Source organism: Globicephala melas, chromosome 16 (assembly GCF_963455315.2).
Source record: "Globicephala melas chromosome 16, mGloMel1.2, whole genome shotgun sequence".
NCBI lineage: Eukaryota > Metazoa > Chordata > Mammalia > Artiodactyla > Delphinidae > Globicephala > Globicephala melas.
The window spans coordinates 61,737,269-61,758,955 of NC_083329.1; the positions used below are offsets into that span (position 1 = coordinate 61,737,269).

The 21,687-nt window shown below is 50.2% G+C and overlaps 1 protein-coding gene across 3 annotated transcripts in view; it reads left to right on the forward strand.

The window, feature by feature from the left end:
* Window positions 1-21,687, forward strand: part of LRRC20 (leucine rich repeat containing 20) — a 66,587-nt gene that overhangs the window by 32,019 nt on the left and 12,881 nt on the right. For 2 of the 3 annotated variants that reach the window (XM_030862486.2, XM_060286592.1), the window contains 2 exons: window positions 3,848-3,997; window positions 14,498-14,665. In XM_030862486.2, the coding sequence (XP_030718346.1) occupies window positions 3,848-3,997; window positions 14,498-14,665 (318 nt within the window). The remainder of the gene's footprint in view (window positions 1-3,847; window positions 3,998-14,497; window positions 14,666-21,687) is intronic. The other variant, XM_060286593.1, reaches the window with a different exon arrangement.

Consider the following 21,687-nt stretch of genomic DNA (forward strand, 5'->3'; position numbering starts at 1 on the left):
TGGGCTCAGTAGTTGCAACGTGCAGGCTCAGTAGTTTTGGCTTGCAGGCTCTAGAGCGCAGGCTGAGTAGTTGTGGCGCACAGGCTTAGTTGCTCCGTGGCATGTGGGATCTTCCCAGACCAGGGATCAAATCTATGTCCCATGCATTGGCAGGCAGAGTCTCAACCACTGAGCCACCAGGGAAGTCCTCCCATTTGTAAAAATATCTTTGTGAACCTTTCTACTTTTTTTTAAATCTTTTTTTAAAATAGATCTTTATTGGAGTATAATTGCTTCACAATACCGTGTTAGTTTTCGTTGCACAACAAAGTGAATCAGCCATATGCATACCCATGTCCCCATATTTCCTCCCTCTTGAGCCTCCCTCCCATCCTTCCTATCTCACCTCTCTAGGTCATTGCAAAGCACCCAGCCGATCTCCCTGTGCTATGCTGCTGCTGCTTCCCACCAGCCAACTATTCTACATTCGGTAGTGTATGTATGTCGATGCTACTCTCACTTCGCCTCAGCTTCGCCCTCCCACCCCATGTCATCAAGTCCATTCTCTATGTCTACCTCTTTATTCCTGCCCTGCAACTAGGTTCATCAGTACCGTTTTTTTTTAGATTCCATATATATGCGTTAGCATACGGTATTTGTTTTTCTCTTTCTGACTTACTTCACTCTGTATGACAGACTGTAGGTCCATCCACCTCACTACCTATTAGAGAAATGCAAATCAAAACTACAATGAGGTATCACCTCACACCGGTCAGAATGGCCATTATCAAAAAAGCTAGAAACAATAATTGCTGGAGAGGGTGTGGAGAAAAGGGAACCTTCCTACACTGTTGGTGGGAATGTAAATTGATACAGCCACTACGGAAAACAGTATTGAGGTTCCTTAAAAACTAAAAAATAGAACTACTTTTCATAATATTGGTCAGATATATTTTCTATTATGATTCTCTCTATATTTTATATTATACTGCTGTTTGGAATAGGATCCTAAAAACTATATTTATTGCTAGCATATAGGCAATTCAATATTATTGAATTTTGCACTTTTAATTAGCCACTTTGCTGAGATCTTTTTAATTTGTGTACTTTGTCAGATGCCTGCTTTGTTGAGGTTATGCAGTCATCTCACATGCACTTAATAATCATTTTGTCTGTTTCTAATGTTTATGCTTTCTATTTCTTTGGCCAGAACTTCTAAGACCATATTCAGGGATACAGATGATGGAAGGCATCCTTATTTTGCTCTTTGTTTTAAAGGGAAAGCTTCTGGCATTTTCCTTGATGTTGTTCCTAGCAGGTCTGAGATCTGTTGCTTTTAGCCAAAGGGGCTGTTGTGATTCACAACCACAACAAGACTCCTTTCTAGACCTTTGTGCTTCTGGCACCAAGCACTAGGGGGCTCATTGTTTGGAAGTGTTTGCTCTTTCAAGAATCCTCAGCTTGCCCCAAACTTCGAGCCTACAGAGCTGGTCTAGTTCCAGCCCTTGATCTCTTTTTACTGAAAGTCTGACCTCTGGGCATTCGTTCTTCCCGGCAGGACCTTGCACTCTCTTCTGTAAACCCCACTTGCTGCTATAAGAGCAGGTACCTGACATTGGACTGGTACACAGGGCTGGGGTCACCTAACATAGCCCTGGACCAGAGCAAGCAGTAAAGACACTTCTTTTCTTTTTTTTTTTTTTTGGCCACGCCACACGGCTTGTGGGATCTTAGTTCCCCGACCAGGGGTCGAACTCAGGCCCCCTGCAGTGGAAGCTTGGTGTCCTAACCATTGGACCAACAGGGAATTCCCTAAAGACAATTCTTAACAGGATGTCCTACCCCTATGGTTCCTCAGTCTTTTGGACTTTTGCCCTTACCCCTACCTGTCCCCTTTCTTTCCTTAAACCAGCTTAATGAGGTCACCAGTAACCCTGCCCTGCCCTCCAAGCCTGGTGGACCTCTGCTGACGCTGTGCTCTGGGGGCCTTCCCAGTCCAGTGGGAAAGCAGACACAAAAGGAGGTTAATACAATACAGGATGAAGAGGTCTCATTTACACCATATGAGACTCAGAGGCTGGAGCTTAGGGCCGTCAGGGAAGGCTTCGTGGAGGAGATGACATTTGAGCTGGTATTAGAGCCAGAGTAGAAATTCTGTGAGGCAGATAAGGGAGAAGGGCTTAAATTTTGATTATTTCTATAGACTTTGCATTATTGTTGCTGTTCAGAATAAGATCTTTAAAAACTGTATTTTATTGTTGGCATATAGGAATATTATTGAATTTTGTATATTAATACTGGAACAATCTTCAAAGGCTTAGAGGTGCCTGGGGAAGCCCGGCCTCTTTGGGGAAAAGATAAGAGTTTGTTGAGAGATGGGGCAGTGCTGTCTGAGTTGATGAGTGCTCCTGAATGGGGTTGGGGGGGCAATCACCAGTAATGGGGGTGATCCAGGAAGATTTCCAGAAGAGGTGGGATGGGAACTGGCCTTGAAGCATGGAGACAATTTGGGTAAGGTGAGAAGGGGAGAGCAAAGTGGAAGGTGAGTAGGGAAACAGCACTTGTATTTAGCATTCCCACTACTTATCTGCCAGGCACTTGGTTAGTACATTGAGTACTTATTATTATATTTACTTTTCCTGACAGCCTTGCTAGGTAGACAACGATACCCTCATTTTACAGATGAGAAAACTGAGGCTCAGGAAACTTAAGTGACTTAGATGAGCTGGACAGCCTGATTTCTGAGCCTCCATGCTTTCAGTGTCTCTCTGCTGCCATATATATATGAAACAGGTTTATTGAGATATAATTCACATACCATACAGTTTAGGGTGTACAGTTCAGTGATTTGAGTATATTCACAGAGCTGTGCAACTATTACCACATCCAATTTTAGAACATTTGCATTACTCCAACAAAGAAGCCCCTCACCCCTTAGTTGCCAGCCCTCAATACCCCCAGCCCTAGGTAACCACTAATCTACTTCCTGTCTCTGTACATTTGCCTGTTCTGGACATTTCATATAAATGGCCTCATACAATATATTGTCCTTGGTGACTGGCTTCTTTCATTTACCATAATGCTTTCAAGGCCTGTCTATGTTGTAGTATATATTGATGCTTCATTTCTTTTTATTGCCAAGCAATATTCCTTTTTGTGGATATACACATTTTGCTTATCCGTTCGTCTGTGGGTGGATACGTGGGTTGTTTCCACTTTTTGGCTATTATGAATAATGCTGCTGTGAACATTCATGTGTACTATTTTGTGTGGACACACGGTTTCATTTTTCCCAGGTATATACCCAGGAGTGGAATTGCTGGGTCATATAGTAACTAGGTTTAACCATTCGAGGAACTGCCAGACTGTTCTTCACAGAGGCTTCCCTGCTACCTCTTAGACAGACCTGTCTTCAGAGTGACAGGAGGGGGAAGAAGGTCATACCACAAAGTCTGTGTGAATTGCCTGTTTTCAAAGAAGCAGACTATTATAAAGTACTCTTAAGACCCTGGCTTCGCCGTTGAGTCTGATGACCCTGGAGGGACTTGTGGGTCCTTCAGGGCCTCAAGCACACGGCTGTGAGTGCTGGTCATCAGAGCTCTGTCTTCTGCATTCCAGCTAGCAGGCTGTGCTGTTAGAGAAGGTGCTATAATAAGCTGTTAGGTTCAGTGTGTGAGACCTGGACAAGTGTGATGAATGGTGATGAAGGCTCTTGGAGGAGGGACTGCAGGGTCTTGAGCCTGGCACAGGGGAGCCAGGTAGGAGACAAAGGAGGCCGGGAGGAGATACAGGGTCGGGTCTGTGGGGTTTGGGGCACGTCCATGGGCAGCTGTGGCTGCTAACTCTGGTCTTTGTCCTTTGGCTGCAGACCTGGCCGAGTGCAAGCTGGTTTCCTTCCCCATCGGCATCTACAAGGTCCTGCGAAATGTCACCGACCAGATCCACCTCATCACGCTGGCCAACAACGAGCTCAAGTCCCTCACCAGCAAGTTCATGACCACGTTCTGTCAGCTCCAAGGTAGGCCCTGGTCAGCTGAGGCCAGGAGGGCATGCTGACCCTCATCCTTCAGGCTCCGACCCTGTCTAGGGAATGTCACCAGGGCTAGTCCCCAGTCAGCTAGTCTCAGCAAATCCTTCCCAAGGGGAGGCTCTAAGGGTGGACCTATGTCCTCTGGAAATCTCTAAGTGCCACTCCTGCCTCTAGCTGGCTGTGAATCAGATTGACTCATGGTCAGGGGTGTGGGTCCCGGAGTGATTCTCTTGTTTTGAACAGACCAGTAGAGTATTTGGGGTCCTGCAGCTCAGGAGTAGTTATTTTTCGGTAGACTTGAAGGAGCCCCCTTCTGACCGCCATGCCCCAACCCCCCTGCAGTCTAGCACTGTTCTCCCATGTTGCTTTCTCAGTTCAGGAGTGACAGACGCCAGGGCTGTTGTTTTCTGTGCTGTGCACACGTACAGCAAGCAGACACGGGTGCTCGGCAGGGAGGTGGGCAGGAGGCCGGCAGGTGGGCGTTGTAGATTCATCTGAAATGGCTCCTCCAGGTGGACAAGCAGGCGGCAGTGCCCGCTCTCCAGGTAGCCCCTCCATCCTTCTGCAAGAGTCCACTGCCACGCAGGGACCCGTGGGATGGAGTTGCAGCCTGGGCGCTTGGTGTGTATTCATGAAATAGTGGGGTGGGAGAATTGGGGAGGGCACAGGGGGCACAGGAGATGTGATTCCTGCCTTCAGGAATTCTCTATCTGATAGGGGCATGAAAGGAGTCTAAGAGCCTGTTTAGAGAAACCAATACGTAAAATGCTGATGGTACCTGAGGGACTTGAGAGGAGCATTTTTTTGTTTTTGTATGCGGTACGCCGGCCTCTCACTGTTGTGGCCTCTCCTGTTGCGGAGCACAGGCTCCAGACGCGCAGGCTCAGCGGCCATGGCTCACGGGCCCAGCCGCTCCGCGGCATGTGGGATCTTCCCGGACCGGAGCATGAGCCCGTATCCCCTACATCGGCAGGCGGACTCTCAACCACTGCGCCACTAGGGAAGCCTGAGAGGAGCATATTTCATGCAGCTTCCTACAGGAGGTGTGAGCCCTGGGCGGAGTCAAGAGGGGAGGGGAGAGGTGTGAATTGGCAAACCCAGTGCAGGGACAGGAAGCAGCTTGGACAGTGGCTCAGGAGGGAGCTACAGGCAGGACCTAGACTGGGCGCAAACACAAGGGCAAGCAGGAGGGATTGGGCTGTGTTGTCGTTTCTGACCGAAGCCCACAAAGCTCATTGCGTTTGTGCCTAAAAAGCTAAAGTGCTTATGTTGGGGGTGGAGGGGATCCCAGGGCAACACGTGTTTCCCCAGGGGCACCTGTGGGTGCTTTTGACCAGGCCCACTTTTCCCGTCCTTCTTTTTCTGGTGGCTGCTTCTTTACACAGGTGAGATGGGTCCTCCCAGCTGCCGGGGCCCTTGGACCAGCAGCTCTCGGCCTGGCTGAAATTAGAATTAACTGAGGAGTTTTTCTACAAACATCATTGCCTTGGCTCTACTCCAAGACCAATTGAATCAGCATGGATGTGGGCCTGGGCCTAGGCATCTGTTAACATCAATATCAGTTGTTCTAAAGTGCCGGCAGCCAAGATTGAGACCATAGTTCAGGGGTTATAAACACCAACGCTTAAGAGACTAGCATGTAGGTAATGAGTGACTCAGATTGGGCATGGGACAAGAGGGAGTGGTGGGGACTGTGGCCACCTGGTACAGGCCCTACTCAGCTTCTGCCAGATGTGCCACGGGATTGTTCTGATAGTTTTATTCAGTTGAAGCTGGAAAGGTGGATATTTATATGAATTTTATCCATTTTTACTTAATTTGTATTTTAATCTGGAAGCCAATAGAACACATTTTGCAAGCTAGACTTAGCCTGTGTGCCACCAGTTGGGAGAATCTCCCATAAAATATTAGAGCTGTCACTGCCATCTCACCTCACGGGTGGAGAAGGAAGGTCAGGGTGAGAAGGCATTCGTCCGGGCTGTCAGAGCCATACACCGAGGTCACCCACCCTGCAGCCAGGGCTGCCTTTCCAGGCCACCTGCGTGAGCTCAAGGGCCTGGAGAGGACTTGACATGGCAGTGCCTTGTGGGATAAGCAAGTAGGCCCTCTCCAGGGACACAGCAGCGAGTGTGGAGAAACACACTTAGGGCCCCTGGATTCGTGACGCATCATGATACCCTTCCATCAGAAGTCTGTTGAAGAATGCCGTTTGAACCGCCTCCTGTGCTCTGGTGGCTCCTGGCTCCCCGCACGCCACCTCCGATTACAAAGGCAAGGCTGTCATGTGCCCAGTAATTGGATTTCACAGAGGCAGCCGTGGATGAGGGTTGGTGATCAGGCAGGGAGGGGCTGGAGCTGAGAGACCCACCTGGCTCTGGACCCCAGCCTTTGTTTCTCTTTCAAGTAAAAAAACCCTCTCCTTTTATGTGTGAAGAGGAGACTTGAATAGGCTGTGCTGGGCTCCGCACTGCCTGCTAGCGTCGTCTCCTGGATTTTTATTTATTTATTTATTTATTTTTACATCTTTATTGGAGTATAATTGCTTTACATTGGTGTGCTAGTTTCTGCTTTATAACAAAGTGAATCAGTTATACATATACATATGTTCCCATATCTCTTTCCTCTTGCGTCTCCTTCCCTCCCACCCTCCCTATCCCACCCCTCTAGGTGGTCACAAATCACTGAGCTGATCTCCCTGTGCTATGTGGCTGCTTCCCACTAGCTATCTACCATATGTTTGGTAGTGTATATATTCTTGACAGAGTGGGTATATGCTGCCTTGGTGCTGGGGAGAGAGCCACCTGCTTGCTCCCTGACTGCCAAGTTGTTTCCTGTGGGTACCCTGGGGACTTTCTGCTGCTGGGGTCACAGCCGCCTCAGAGTTGGGTGGTCTTTAAATGATTACATCCCATTGCTCTCCTTCAACCGTCTTATGGCGGGAAAAATGGAATCTGTCCAGAGGGCACATCGGTTCTGCGGAGAGGGGATCCTGAGGTCTGGCTGTGGCTCCTCTGGTCCCTCTCCTCTTGTGTTCCCATCTCCCCACTTCCTCCAGATGCAAGTCATTCAGCTCTTCTTATTGAGTGTGTCCTGGGCCTGCCAGGCCGGAGGTGTGTAAGACACACCTGCAGAAATAGACAAAGACCACCCAAATGAGAACCAGCAGAGGCTGTTCATTCAGAGTTCGCTCTAGCCAGGGAGTCAGCCACTGTCACTTGCATTTGGCGGAGACTCAAAGGCAGGCAGAGGAATGGGAAAGCTTCATAGTGGATGAAAGGGAGAAGTCTTCAGGTGGGCCTGATGGCAGGCTATTGGCCTGGGGAAGCTGGAGGCGGGCGGGCCAGCCAGCAGCAGGGCGTCCTATGGGATTGGTTAGGATGCACATCTGGCTGTCTCTGGTTGGTCCTGAGTGGGATGTTGGGACAAAAATTTAGGGAAACGGTCAGTTAGTAATCAAGTCCCAGCCATTTGGGGCCAACTGTTACAGGGGGTATTCTTTGGCTTCCTGGATTGTCGATGGAGATAGCAGTCTGACTTGCTACAAGCCTGACTTACAGAAGACTAGCTTCCTGGGCTGGCTGCTTTACTAATGGTTTGGTTTCTTGGGCAGGATGCTTCAGGTTATGAGTCCCCGTTCTGTTTTTATACTTGGTCTGGCCATTGCCTGTGTGTATATTCAGCCTGTCACAGCCTGCCTTTCAACTCAATTCATTAGTTCCCCCTGAGCATCTGTTTAGGGCCGGTGTGAGCATGAACAGGAAATAACATGAAAGCCCAAATTCGCTGGGCACTTAGCCCCCGCCAGCTCCACACTGAGGGTTTTACACACATCATCTCATCTAATCCTCATAGCACCGATGTTTGGGAAGGATAAGGAAACCAAGACCTAGACCTGGTCCTTGAGGAGCCCACAGTCTCTCAGGGAGACAGGTGTAGGAGCAGACAACCACTTTATAATGTGAGGGCGCATTTACTCAAAGTCTGGTGACTCTGTGAGGTCAGTCCTCTTATTATCCTTGTTTTACATGAGGAAACTGCGGCACAGAGAGCTTAAGTAACTTGCCTGAGGTCACACAGTGAGAGAGAATAGGGTCAGGACTGTGGGTCCAGATCCAGAGCTCCTTTATAAACTACTAATGGGGGTAAAGTGTATGTACAGTTTTGCAACTTGCCCCTTTTACTTAGCAATATATTTTAGGAACTGGTTCACGTTGGTAGAGTAAGAGCCACCTACCCTTTTCATGGGGGCAGAATGGCTAGCGCTTCATTTTAGTCTGTCCCAGACTCCTCGGTTAGAAGAGTTTTCTCACCCCTTCCCTCTGTCCACCCAAGGAGTGGATGGGGCTTTCGGAAACTTCACTTCTTTCCTCTCTGTTCCCCATGGGCAGCAGCTGTCTCTGTGTGAAGAGTCTGCAGTGCTGAGTATGGGCCACTTGAAGGACAATTATTGTTCCACCTGACCCACTGACTCTGCCCTGCAGGCGGGCCCCTGCAGGTAGGAAAGTAATTGCTCATTGATGCAGTGTCGCAGCCAAGGTGTTGATTGACCCTCAGTGGGCAGGTATTTTTGGAGTTGGCACATTCCTTTACCACCAGGCTGCGTAATTACTGCAGGCCAGCCTCATCTGTCCCTTAATGTAATCAGCTGGCCTTGTCTCCGCTGGGGTCAGCCTGAGGCCTCTGAGTCAGCCCTGACAATTGTCCAAGATAAGGATGATGAGGAAGTAATAAGGGGAACTTGGGGAAGGAGAGATCCATTTAGCAGAGTCCAGAAACCACAGCTCAGAAGGGATAGAAAATAAGGGCATGTCATGCCTGGCTGCTTTCAGGCTGGGGACAGTCTTGGGAGTGGGATGGAGTAAGGTCTTCTCCCAGAGACCCTGTCCATCCTGGGAGCCTAGGTTGTTTGACTCTGAACCTTGGTGTAAGAGAGCAGGAAGAAACATCTGGAGCTCCTCTAATACAGCCACACACACACACCCCTCTGCCCTGCGACAAGAGGGCAGTGAGACCCTGGGCATAATTGTGAAAGTCTGATTGACTTTCCTGCAAGCCATGTGTCCCAGCTGCATCTACCTTCTCTTATTTTATCTTTTGATTTCTGCCTTTAATGATAGCTTTCAGGGTTTTTTTCCACAAAAAGCTCCATAAACCAGTAACTAGGTCTCATGGATGTTGTACGCCTCTAACAGAAACAGTGCTTTTACTGTTCAAAGATTATCCTTTTCACGTTCAAGCATAGGGCTGAGCGTCTAGTAGGTGCTTAATAACTATGTGTATTGTGCAGCACGTCCTGCTTTTCACAACACTCTCGACTCATTCTCACAGCCCTGCTGTAAATGGGCAGGGAGGACTTTCTCATGGAGGCTGTCCGGGGAGAGGATGGTCCCAAGGACACATGATGAGTCAGATCAGAACTAGGTCCTCCTGGGTTTTCCCTCATCATTCATTCACCACTAAATAAGCAGGGATTTGCTGAGTATCTACTCTGAGAACAGGTGCTGCAGGGATTGGAGGTGCAAAACCGGAAAAAGCAGGTGGCCGGAATGGCCCACTTCTCTTGGGGAGGTTGGCTGGGGTTCACATCCTGGTTTGGGGGTTGGGAGAGGAAGGTCAGATTAACTGGGAGAGAGGTTGGGGTTTGTGTGACCTTAGGCAAGTTATTTCATCTCTCTGTAAATTGGAGGTAATGGGTTATAGTAAAATTAAAATGATGATTGCGTGTAAACTCCAGAGAACAAGTACCTGGAGCACAGTACTGCTTATTAGATGTTAGCCATTATTATTCGGTTTTGGTCTAAGCCCCAGACCCAGTGCGGCTGGGTATCCGGCACAAGAGCTCTTTCCTGGAAACCCTTCCCCACCCAATCCCAGCACTTCAATACTTTCTTAATGCAGCAGGAGCCTGACTAACTAGAGTGGGTTGACACTGCCTTTCCAGAGCAGATCTGGGCTCCCTTTGAAGCTCAGTAATGGAAAGCTCTCCCTTCCTTCCCAATCTCAACACAGCCCCTCTGATTACCCTAATGCAGTCAAGGAGCTGAACACCAAGGGTGCAAGCCCTGCCTGCCCAGCCGTGACTCCCTCTGCGCCTTTTGCTTTTCAGAAGTGCTTCTGAGCCGGGGGAGAGGCCGCCTTTCAGGCAGATTCAGCTTCTCCTCCTTGCAGCTGAGCGTCTCCTTAGAGCCTGCTGCTGAAGAATGGCTGGACTTTAGAGAGCAGCCTTCCCTGGGAAACGAGATGCTGGGCAGGGCCATGATTTTGTATCCACAAGTCTCAATCTTGAGAGTAATGATCTCCAGAGAAGGATACACAAAGCAATGACTTGGAAAGCTGCCTCAGCTTTACTGAGTGAAAAAAGCAGTTCTCAAAAGAGTATATAGTCTATGATTCCATTTGTTTTTTAAAAACAATATCCATCCATCCATCCATCCATAAGCATGTACATAGAAAAATATAGAAGAATGAATACCAAACAACAATGGTTCTGGCGGGGGGGAAACACGCAGGACTTTCATTTTCCTTTGTTCCATATTTTTGTGATGTCTCTGTTTTTACAGTGAGCTTGCATTGCTTTTATAAGTAGAAAATGCATTTAAAGTGAAACAAACTGCATCAGTCAGGATAGGCCAGTTTTACATTAGGAACAAATAATTTCAAATCTCAGTGGCTTCAAAAAACAAAATCTTGTATTTACAGTTGGGATAGCGTTGGGTTTCTGTTACGGTTATTGGCACTGCGCACGTGCCTGAGGGCTAGGCGACCTGCTGCCTTCAGTGGTGATGGAGGACTGGACCTGAATTTTCTCAAGAAGATAACTCGGCACAAACAAGGCCCAGGAGGGCTATGCACAGAGTGGGGAAAATATTAAATCAGTGAAAACAAAAATCTCCCTTGGTGATAGCAAATTTCAGCAAGAGCATCTAATTTTAAGCAGCGCATCTTTCTGAAGCTTCTCCAAGACAAACTAGCTAGCTGAGCAGCCTTGTGTGTGTCAGGGTGTGGAGAATCAGTAAGTGGCATGGATAAAATTACGGACCCGGGAGCCACACTGGCCTGAGGTCAGAACCTGGCTCTGCCACTTCTAACGTCCTGATCTGTAAAACGGGATCCATTCTACGCACCTTCAGTGGGTCATCGTAAGGATTAAGTTGAGGTAAAACATGGTGAACACTGAGAAGAGGGTACTAGTGTGTGGTGAGCGCTCAGGACGGTTCGCTCTCTCTGTCATTCTGTAGCAGGCCCCCCCCCCCCCCCCGTGTACTCGTGTCCAGACCCTGCCTGCTCCTCCCGAGAACACTGACCTGAGGAATCCAGGCAGAGCTTGTCAGGAGGATCCGTTGTACTTTTGGGATGGACCACCTAGTGAGCAAACAGTCTGTAATTTGATAGGAGTGAAAGTTGCCCTTTTCCAGAATGGGATCCAACCAGATGGAATCAAGCTGGAAAGTCATGAGGGGCAAAAGAGCTCCAGAAGAAGAGTCTGCTGTTCAGAGTGGTTCTTGAGCAAATACTTCTGGAGCAGGAATGCCTTGTTTGGCTTGGACTTTTAATTAACCTCACTGGGCGAGGGAGCAGTCTTGGCTTTCTGACACCTGGGGTGTCAGAAGGTAGTGAGTTGACGCTGGTTTGTAAAGCTTGGAAGAGTAAGTCTCCCATGGGTCCGTCAGGCTCTGAGCCTGGGCAGAAAGGGTCCCTGCCCTCCTGCTTCTCCCTCAGCCCTGAGAGGAGCGGATGTGATCATACAAAAGCCTCGGGATAATGTTCATTGTAGCCGCACACAAGGGCAGGAGATTTGCAGAACCTTTGAGTCATGAATGCATCAAGACAGAGACATATGGGAAAGCTATTGAACATCAGGGAAAGAAACCTGGGAGGCCACACTGAACTTTCATTAAAAAGACAACCCTCAGAATGGGAGAAAATATTTGCAAATGAAGCAACTGACAAACGATTAATCTCCAAAATTTACAAGCAGCTCATGCAGCTCAATAACAAAAAAACAAACAACCAATCAAAAAATGGGCAGAAGACCTAAATAGACATTTCTGCAAAGAAGATATACAGATAGCCAACAAACACATGAAAGAATGCTCAACATCATTAATCATTAGACAAATCCAAATCAAAACTACAATGATATATCATCTCACACCGGTCAGGATGACCATCATCAAAAAATCTAGAAACAATAAGTGCTGGAGAGGGTGTGGAGAAAAGGGAACACTCTTGCACTCTTGGTGGGAATGTAAATTGATAGAGCCACTATGGAGAACAGTATGGAGGTTCCTTAAAAAACTACAAATAGAACTACCATACGACCCAGCAATCCCACTATTGGGGATATACCCTGAGAAAACCATAATTCAAAAAGAGTCATGTACCAAAATGTTCATTGCAGCTCTATTTACAATAGCCAGGAGATGGAAGCAACCTAAGTGTCCATCATCGGATGAATGGATAAAGAAGATGTGGCACATATATCCAATGGAATATTACTCAGCCATAAAAAGAAACGAAATGGAGTTATTTGTAGTGAGGTGGATGGACCTAGAGTCTGTCATACAGAGTGAAGTAAGTCAGAAAGAAAAACAAATACCATATGCTAACACATATATATGGAATCTAAGAAAAAAAAAAGGTCATGAAGAACCTAGGGGTAAGATGGGAATAAAGACACAGACCTACTAGAGCATGGACTTGAGGATATGGGGAGGGGGAAGGGTAAGCTGTGACAAAGTGAGAGAGTGGCATGGACATATATACACTACCAAACGTAAAATAGACAGCTAGTGGGAAGCAGCCGCATAGCACAGGGAGATCAGCTCGGTGGTGTGTGACCACCTAGAGGGGTGGGATAGGGAGGGTGGGAGGGAGGGAGACGCAAGAGGGAAGAGATATGGGAACATATGTATATGTATAACTGATTCGCTTTGTTATAAAGCAGAAATTAACACACCATTGTAAAGCAATTATACTCCGATAAAGATGTTAAATTAAAAGAAAATGATAGCAGTTAGATGAAAAGTTTTTCAGTTTCCCAACTGTGGAGATGCCCCCCGGCTGATTCCAGGCACATCTTCCCAGCAGGATGTGCAGACTGGGCTTCACACAGAAGTGTTTTCAGCCTCCCCCAGAGACTCTGCTTCCTGAAGGTTCCACCCAGACCTGCTCTGATGTTGGTGTCTGGATGGACCCCTCCCCAACCCCACTTTCCTGAGGAAATGGGACCGTCATTCCATTCCCCACTTCCCTCCCTTATCTGTGAATCTCAGGGAACATGGGGGACTGCTAGGTGCGTGTGCCCTGGGGCAGGTTACTTGACCTCTGTGAGCCTCAGTGCTCTCATCCATAAATTGGGAGAGAAATTTGTTGGGAGGATTATATGAGATTTCATGAACGACTAATACATTGCCTGGGACATTGCATCCCTCGTTAAATATTCACACCTGCCTCTCCTGTTGCCTCTGTCACCAGCCCCTTTGTCCCATGTTTTGTGACCAGCATCGAGTCATCCAGGTCATCTCAATCCTGGCTTCTCTGCCACCTGGTGGTGTGATCTTGGGCAAATTGCTTAACCTCTCTGAGCCACCATTTCTGGTTCTGTCAAATGGAGCAGAATAAGATAAATCTTGCAGAGCTGTTCTGAGGATCAGATGAGACACTTAGCATCAGCTCCTGGCAGTGTGTGGGACTCAGCGTAGGCACCCCCAAAAAGAAAAAGAGAGCTCTCGTTACTACTTCTTTATGGGATGCAGAACCATGCAGGAGTCCAGCAAGATGATGTTGTATGACTTCTCCTGTGATGTGTCTCTTTGCTCGCGATCATCCCAGAGGACGTTCCAGGGCAGCCAGGGCACAGACCCAGGTGTGAGTACTGGACCTGCAGGAGCAGAGAGCTGCAGGGGCCTGGTCAAAAAGGGCCTTGATTGCCTAAGGAGGAGGCCCTTGGGGAGCCACTGAAGGTTTGTGAGCTCAGGGCTGCACTCATGAGGTTAAAAAGGTCCCACTGTGCAGCGTTGATTGGAGAGGGACTGGAGGCAGGAAGCCAGGGAGGAGACTGCCAGAGTGGTCCAGGTCAGAGGGACGGCTTCTGTCCTAGGGATGTGTCTGGGCGGAACAAAATCGAGGGGCAAGCCTGATTGAGCCGCAGTAAGGAAAGCCTCTCTGGTCATTCTGGATGCCTCAGTTCAAGGATGTGATGGTCCCTAAACCAGCCTTAGGAATGACCCCAGATGTGCCACCCTGAGCAGGGTTGAGAGACCTCTGCTGGGCAGAGCCTTCCATTCCAAAGCCAACAGCCGGGAGCCCAGCTGGAATGATGGGTGGCAGTGGTAGGGGTTACCCCTCCTTTTGCATTAATATGGAGTTCGCCCCTTGGGGGGCTTCCTTCCTTGCCGCCTTCCTGGCCCAGGAGGCCAGCAGTCACTGTGGTCTCTGGGTTGCTCCCCTTCCCCCCGCCCCTTACTCTTCCTCCCCACCTGGCAGAGCTCCACCTGGAAGGGAACTTCCTGCACAGCCTCCCCAACGAGGTCAGCACCCTACAGCACCTCAAGGCCATCGACCTGTCCCGGAACCAGTTCCATGACTTCCCTGAGCAGCTCACCACCCTGCCTGCGCTGGAGACCATCAATCTGGAGGAGAACGAGATCGTGGGTGAGTGGACCCAGCCCACCAGGCCCCTCACCTCCCTCTGCGTGCAGAGCCTCCCCTGAGCTCCCTTTCCCGAGTGAGGTTCACAGAGCCTCACAGGGCACAAGGCATGGGCCTCTGGACTCAGAGTTTCATAGACGGGAGCGCAAGGTTGGGCTTTCTGGTCTGAGATTCCCGAGTACAGGTCACTGAGCCTAGGAAGGTAACCATTACGAGGCCCTGCCACCTGCCAGGGGCCAGGTCAGACACTTGCTTTCACCTGGCAGGTAGAAGCTCTTGGCTTTCCCCACAGCGAGCCCTGAACTGGCTGGGCCACCTTGGGCCACAGGCGCTCCCTCTCGCGTCTCCTTCTGCCGGCCTCAGGTGCCTCTGCGACCCTTCAGCTGGGACCCTCTATGCACTGACTCCTGGCAGAGTCCCAGGCTCTCCCTCGCTGGCGTCACAGTGAGCTCTTTGCCATTATTCAGCAGGAGCCACTAGGCAGAGGTGTTCAGAACAGTGTCTCTGTGCCTCCAGTACAGATACGCTCCCCCCAGGGAACCAGAGGGTCTTCCCGTCTGGGTTGGAGATGGGCCTCCTGCAGACAGCAGATCCCAGCGAGCTGGGTTCCTCTGAGGTGGAGGAGGGGTCCCTCTCTTCCTTTTGTAGCAGTTACACACCTGCCGGTCTCATCAGAACCTGAGCACCTCCCCAGCTGCTGTCTAACCTCCCCAGAGAGAGCCTGGCACTCACAGGGTCCTTTTGCGCTCCTCCTCGGCCCCTCCTGCGGCCGCCTCGGTGGGCTCTGGAAGCCCACCTGCAGCCCCATTTCGTCCTCTCTCACGTTGCCTCTAATGTTGATGGTTAATAATAACCCCCTTCAGTTATGCTTTTATTTTCGTAAGCTCTTTCACAGCCATTTTGCCATTTGATTAAAAGGAAGAGGTCTCTGGTGGTTTGGAGCTGCTCGATGAAGAGCAGCCTGCCTTGTGCGCCGGCAAGCGTCCCTTCTATCAGGGATGCCGCCTGCAGGGCCCTGGCCCTGGCTGAGTGGGAGGTGGGACCAGCTAAGTTCTGAACGTCTGGGTCCATCCTTTTAGAGATGAGTAAACTGAGGCTCAGAGAGGTTATGAGAGAGCATCGGGTGGCACAGTGAGACCACAGAAGCGCCAGGATAAGAATACATGATTCTAAAACTCAGCCCTGTGCCTGGAGTGGGGTTCCCTTGCCTGGTCTCTGGGAAGGCCCTGGGGGTGGGCTCTGGGTCAGTCTTGCCTCCCAAGACCAGGATCACTGGGTGGCTGGCCCGTGCGTTGGCCCCCCTGGTCACTTGGGCCCTTGTTCTGTCTTTAAGCGGAAGGAGCATGCCCAGAAGTGCCTTTTCACTGCACAGTTCTTCCTCCTGTGCTGTCCTGACCACCCGGGGTCTCGCCCTGAGCTCTTCACTCTCAGCCGGGCTCTCCTTGCTGGGCCCTTCCTCCTCCACCTCTTGTTCTTGGAGGCCATTCCTGATGCCTCCACCTCCTTCTGCTGCTTATCTAAATGGGGCAGTAACCAAGCAGGGGCTACTTCAGGCTGATACCAAGACCAGAGCTGGGTGGGTAGCTGCAGGCAGGCAGGTCAGGACAAGTATTGGCCATCGGCTTCCCCACTTCCTAACTGCAGCTTTGAAAGACTCACGTCCCCTCTCTGAGCTTCAGCTCTTCTCAGCTTCCAAATGGAGTTTCTCCCCACCCTCCCCAACCCCCCACCCCAGAATGTGGCTTTCCCGCGCCCCCAGCCGGAGAACTGGCTGCGTGGTCTATGCTGGCTGCAGTACGAGCAAAAGTGGGAAGCACAGGGTGGCACAGATTCCCTAATCTTTCCCCTCCCACAAGGCTGACAACATTCCTTGGCTGAACAGCTCCCAGAGCAAAGATCGGCGGTTTTGACTTCTTCTTTTGTACACGTATCTCTAACTTTCTGCAGAGTGACAGTAATAAGTGTACACATGGAAGCATCTTACAGCTTACCAAGAGTGCTCGTGTGCAGACCCAAGGCAACAGGGTGATCATCCCATTTGACAGATGTAGAGACTGAGGCACTAAGACATTCCCCCGGCCTTCATGGTCAAGTGTCTGTTGCACACCTGGCCAGGTAACAGAGACATCAGCCACTGGGCTGTGTGTCCCAGTCAGTTCGGTCTGTGACAGAGCCCCCTGCTGCCCAGTCTGGGCCAGGCCTGGGGGACATGGAGATGTCGGGGACTGCCCCTGCCTTCTAGTTTTCCCCGAGTGTCCAGCGGCTCCTCAAGGTGCTTGGCTGATTCCAGGGCCTGTTCCACTGCGGGATGCCTGGGTGTCCTCCCTCAACCAGGTGGAAAGAGGGGCACACGATGGCAGCTATGGTTCCCTTGCAGGAGGGTCCTCACTTTTATTTTCTACCTGTCTCCAATCCACCCTAGTTAACTGCTTGGATGGCTTTCTAACTCCCAAACCATCGGAAGGCCAGGCCACAGCCTTCACAGCCCAATTGGAGGGAAGAGAGCAGTAATCACAGTGAAGAAGGTGAGGGCTGAAAAGTCCTACATTATGGAAATAGCTTTGCACTCTTCACCAGCTGTAGCCGATCTCCTGCAGGAGCTCATGGGGATAATTGTAGTTGGAGCTTAGGATGCCTTAAGAATGGCTTATTGTTCCCCTTTAGAGCCCTCAGAGAGGATTGGAAAATTTTTTTAAAAATCATTTTTAAAGAAATAAATTGGAGATGCATGGGTTGCCTTAAAGCTTTAGTTCAGTTAGTAGAGAACAGGCAGCTCTGAAGCAAGCCCCCAGGTGCATCCGGAGGAGCCTCTGAAGGGACCTCCTCAAAAGATGCCTCCAGCAAGGCCTCAGGAAGGCCTGGAAGTTGCCGAGGGTGGCAGCAGCATCTTGTTTCTGAACAGTGCCGCTGCCCAGTCTTCCTCCACTCTCTGGACCACGATGCAGGGAGAGGAGAGAGGGCTCCGGTCCATGGACGGGAGAAGGCACAGGACCTCATCAGGGTATGCAGGCTGGGAGACAGGCAGGGACACTGCCCTCTGTTTTCTGGTCCAACCGCCGGTGGACAGGGCGGGGAGGGTGCCCGTCCTTGGTGCTCACCAGTAGCTGAATGCCCTCAGGTCGAGGATCTGGGTTAGCATGTGGCGGCCTCGTTGCTGCCGCCTTGTACGGACAGTCCTCCAGTCCGTGTGTGTGATGTGGCCTCCCTGTGCTCTCATCTCTGGAGCCACCCTGCTCCCTACCCCCACCCAACATGAGTGGGGTGTCCGCATACAGCGGGCGCACAGCTGGTTGGGAGCACAGTACAGAGCAGGAATTCCAAAGGCTCCAAGGCCCTCCGAAATGACTGACACATAATAGGGCAGATTGTTTCGAGTTGCCAGCTGTGACCCACTAAAAAGTTGTGAAACCAGCATGTGCTGGAGTACATCACCTGTAGCATGGTACATACTGCTTTGTGACTTTTTATTTTAGTTTTGCAATGTACCCGCACAGATATAGGTACTGAGTCATGCTGTAAAATGTTTTTTTTTTTTCTTTTTTCTTTTGGCCTCGCCACGCAGCTTGTGGGATCTTAGTTCCCTGATCAGGGATCAAACCCACACCCTCGGCAGTGAAAGCGCGGAGTCCTAACCACTGGACCGCCAGGGAATTCCTAAAATGAATTTCTTACAGTGAGTCATGATGAAAAAATATTGAAAGCCGCTTCCATGAATTGTCCCGCAGAGATTTGGGATCTGTGCTCAGCCAGCCAGCTCCCTGTCCTTCAGCTCTCACCCCTCAACTACGCCACACTCTTCCTTCCTCTCATCTCCACCCGCATCTCTGTCCATCGTGGTCGCCACCACTGCATCCTCAGGGTGACTGGATGGTGAGGGTGTCATGAGGATGGGCAGTGATGCCTCGGCTAAGGGGATGAGCTCTCCTCTCACCCGAGTGTGGAGCCAGGTAGATGACAGGTTCAATGACATCTGACTCTTTATCTCCACCCCATCCCACCTCAGCCACCCTGCACGGCCAAGCTCTCAGTCCAGAAGTCCTGCCTCATGTCTTACCATTTTCTCTGCCTTTGTCCTAAGCCCCTGAGTCTGTAGGTCTAGGCCTGGTTCAGATGAACAGGAAGTGGTGCAGGTCACAGGCCTCTCCTCCACCCCCCCAAGCTGGGCCCTGGCACACGCATATAGCAAGTACCCCCATCCAGATGGGAGGCTTCCCGGGTCCTTGGGGACAAGCCTGCCAGGCACTTCCGAGAGGCAGAAAAGGGTTTGTAGCTTAGAGTATTTATTCTGACAACAGTGACTCACAAGTTTCTGGGATGTGGGATGGTCCTTATATTTTCCAAACCAGAAGGAGCCTCTGGTATATGGAAGCTTCTGAGTGTGTATAAACAAGACTGCTTGGGGAGAGAGAGTCTCTGCAGAAATAGGGGCGACAGAGATGAATGAGATGCAGGTCCTGACCTTAAGCTGCGTACAGGCTGTAGGGAAAGTCTGAGTGGGAGCGGAGAGTAAACTACAAATAAGACATGGTCAGAAGTGCTGAGGTGCTGGGGGGAGGCTCCCAGGCAGAGGGTGGCTGTCCACGTGTCCTTGTGAGGTGGGGCTCCCCAGAGAGCCCTGGAAAGGCTTTGGAGGAGGTAGAAGCATTTGGTCTGTGAGTGGTGACATGGGCAGAAGATGGGTCACCCATCCTGTTAAAACCAGGGAGTCAGTTCTTTACCCCAGCAACCATCACACAGGCCGTGAAGGTGGGTGTGGGAGCAGCGTTCACTCCGAAGAACTTATAATTACTCGATGCTCCAGAGCAATTCAGCACGTTCCTGGAACATGTGGAGTGAAGGGGAGACCAAGTACTGATGTTTCGGAGACTTCATTTTGCTTAAGCAGGAGACTATTTTGGTTAAGCTAGAATTTAACTTTCCGTCACCCTCTATTTGCTGGGTTTTTTACCCCATGCAACCACTGTTCCAGAAAGAACGAGAGATCATAGGGAAACAAAAGCTTGTTAAGAATTTAACAAATAAAGCAATAGCACTTTTAAAAGGAAAAGTACAGATCTCCCCTGCTTTTCCAAAGTTTGCTTTACACCGCTTCACTTTTACGAAAGACCTGCACTGGTACCTGTTTTCTCTAATCAAGGAAATCCGAAGAGGATTTACACTTTTATGAAAAAATAGGAAAAGCGCAAATCGCATTCAGCATTTATTTTGCAGTGAGTGTTAACAGAGGAAGTTTGTGCCCCGAGCAGAGAGAGTGTCCCTGCCAAGCTCCTTCCCCAGAACCGCATCTCAGCATCGAGCCGCCATGTGCTTTATCTCAGTTTATTCTGTGTGTCCGTTAATAAGATGTGTCTTAAGGTAATTGCTTCTTCACTTTATGCCATTTCTGCTTACGAAAGCTTTTATAGGAATGCTCTACTTTCAGATAGCGGGGGACATCTGTACCTGTATCACGTAGGGATGCTTTGGGCTGCATTTACTTAATTCTGTGTTCACACAGTTTCACTTCTTACTGTCAAGGCCAATAGTTCTCAGAGTGGGGGGGCCCAGGACCAGCAGGATCATCTGAGAACTTGTTAGAAATACATATTCTTAGGCTCCTCCCCAGACCTCCTCAATCAGAAACTGGGGGAGTGGGGACAGACAGCAATTTGTGCATCTTTTTTTTTTTCGCCGTGCCACTTGGCTTATGGGATCTTAGTTCCGGACCAGGGACTGAACCCAGGCCACGGCAGTGAAAGCGCCGAGTCCTAACCACTGGGCCACCAGGGAATTCCCTAGCAGTTTGTTTAATAAGTTCCCCCCCAGGTGATGCGGATGCATGCTGAAGTTTGAGAACCCCTGTCGAGGCTCTGGCTTCTCAAAGTGTCATCCACAGACCAGCAATAGTGTGGGCATCACCTGGGAACCAGTTAGAAATTCAGAACCGCAGGCTCCACCTCCAACCTCCTGAAAATCAGAATGTGTACCTGAGCAAGACCCGCAAGTGCTTTCTACGCACAGCAGGGCCTGAGAAGCGCAGGGCCTTTTCCTAACGCACCAGGTGCCACCTCCGGGCAGCTGACTGTGCTAATGGCCGCACCGTCCTCCCAAGCACAACTGCTCCTTAAGCCTCACAGATTTCTCAGGGTACCCAAGGTTTCCACAAAGTACAGGACCCTTGTCCCCTGGGCTACAAGGATGGTTTGGGGGCACTGTGGAGACTTAGAGGGAGCACACCTGGCCCAAGGGGGCACCTGCGCCCCTGCCACAGCCCAGTGTATCACTGGGAGCCCAGGCCCTGTATCACAGCAACTTTTTCCTTCTCTGGGCAGGTGGGGGAGGGGCAGATCCCTCCAGGGAGCCGCAGCTTCCCTCTGGTCTCCATCAATAGAAGAGATTCTCCAGGATATCCTCCCTTAGCGTGGGGCACAAATGCCCACTAGGACCTCAGGACCGCCCTTTCCCGACGTTGACATCACTGTTCCACCCTGTTTCACAGACTAAATTGATCAGCAGCACAGGGGCAGAGAGATGTGGCTTTATTTCACTTTGGGGCTCTACCAAGCTGCCCCTTAGTGAGAGGTTCTGCAGGCTCTCCTTGCTCTTGGAACTCTCCTGTGGCTGGGGGCCTGAGCCACAAGCACTGAGTACCAAGTGCTGAGTGAGTGGTACACAAGGAAGCTGGGCTGGGGAGGGCTTCCCTGGGAGTGGGCGTGAGCGGGACCTGGTCCTGTTGTTCCGCATCACACCCACTCTGTGCCTCTGGGGGGACAGAAGGAGAGTTCTTTCACTGGAGCCCAGAAAATAGTTTTTAGATAGAAGAAACCCTAGAAAAGCAGAAGTGGAAATAAAGCTCTGTTTGATCTGAAAAGATAAAATCGCACAGACTTGAAAACCTAACAGCTATGGCTGCTTGACCCTGCTCCTCTGTAATCGTCTCATTTAATCTGCTCAGGCCTCTCTTCTGGATAGGGGGCGTTACCTCCACTTGACGGCTAAGAGAGAGGCTCAGAGAGATTAAGCAGACTGCCCAGGGGCCTGGTGGA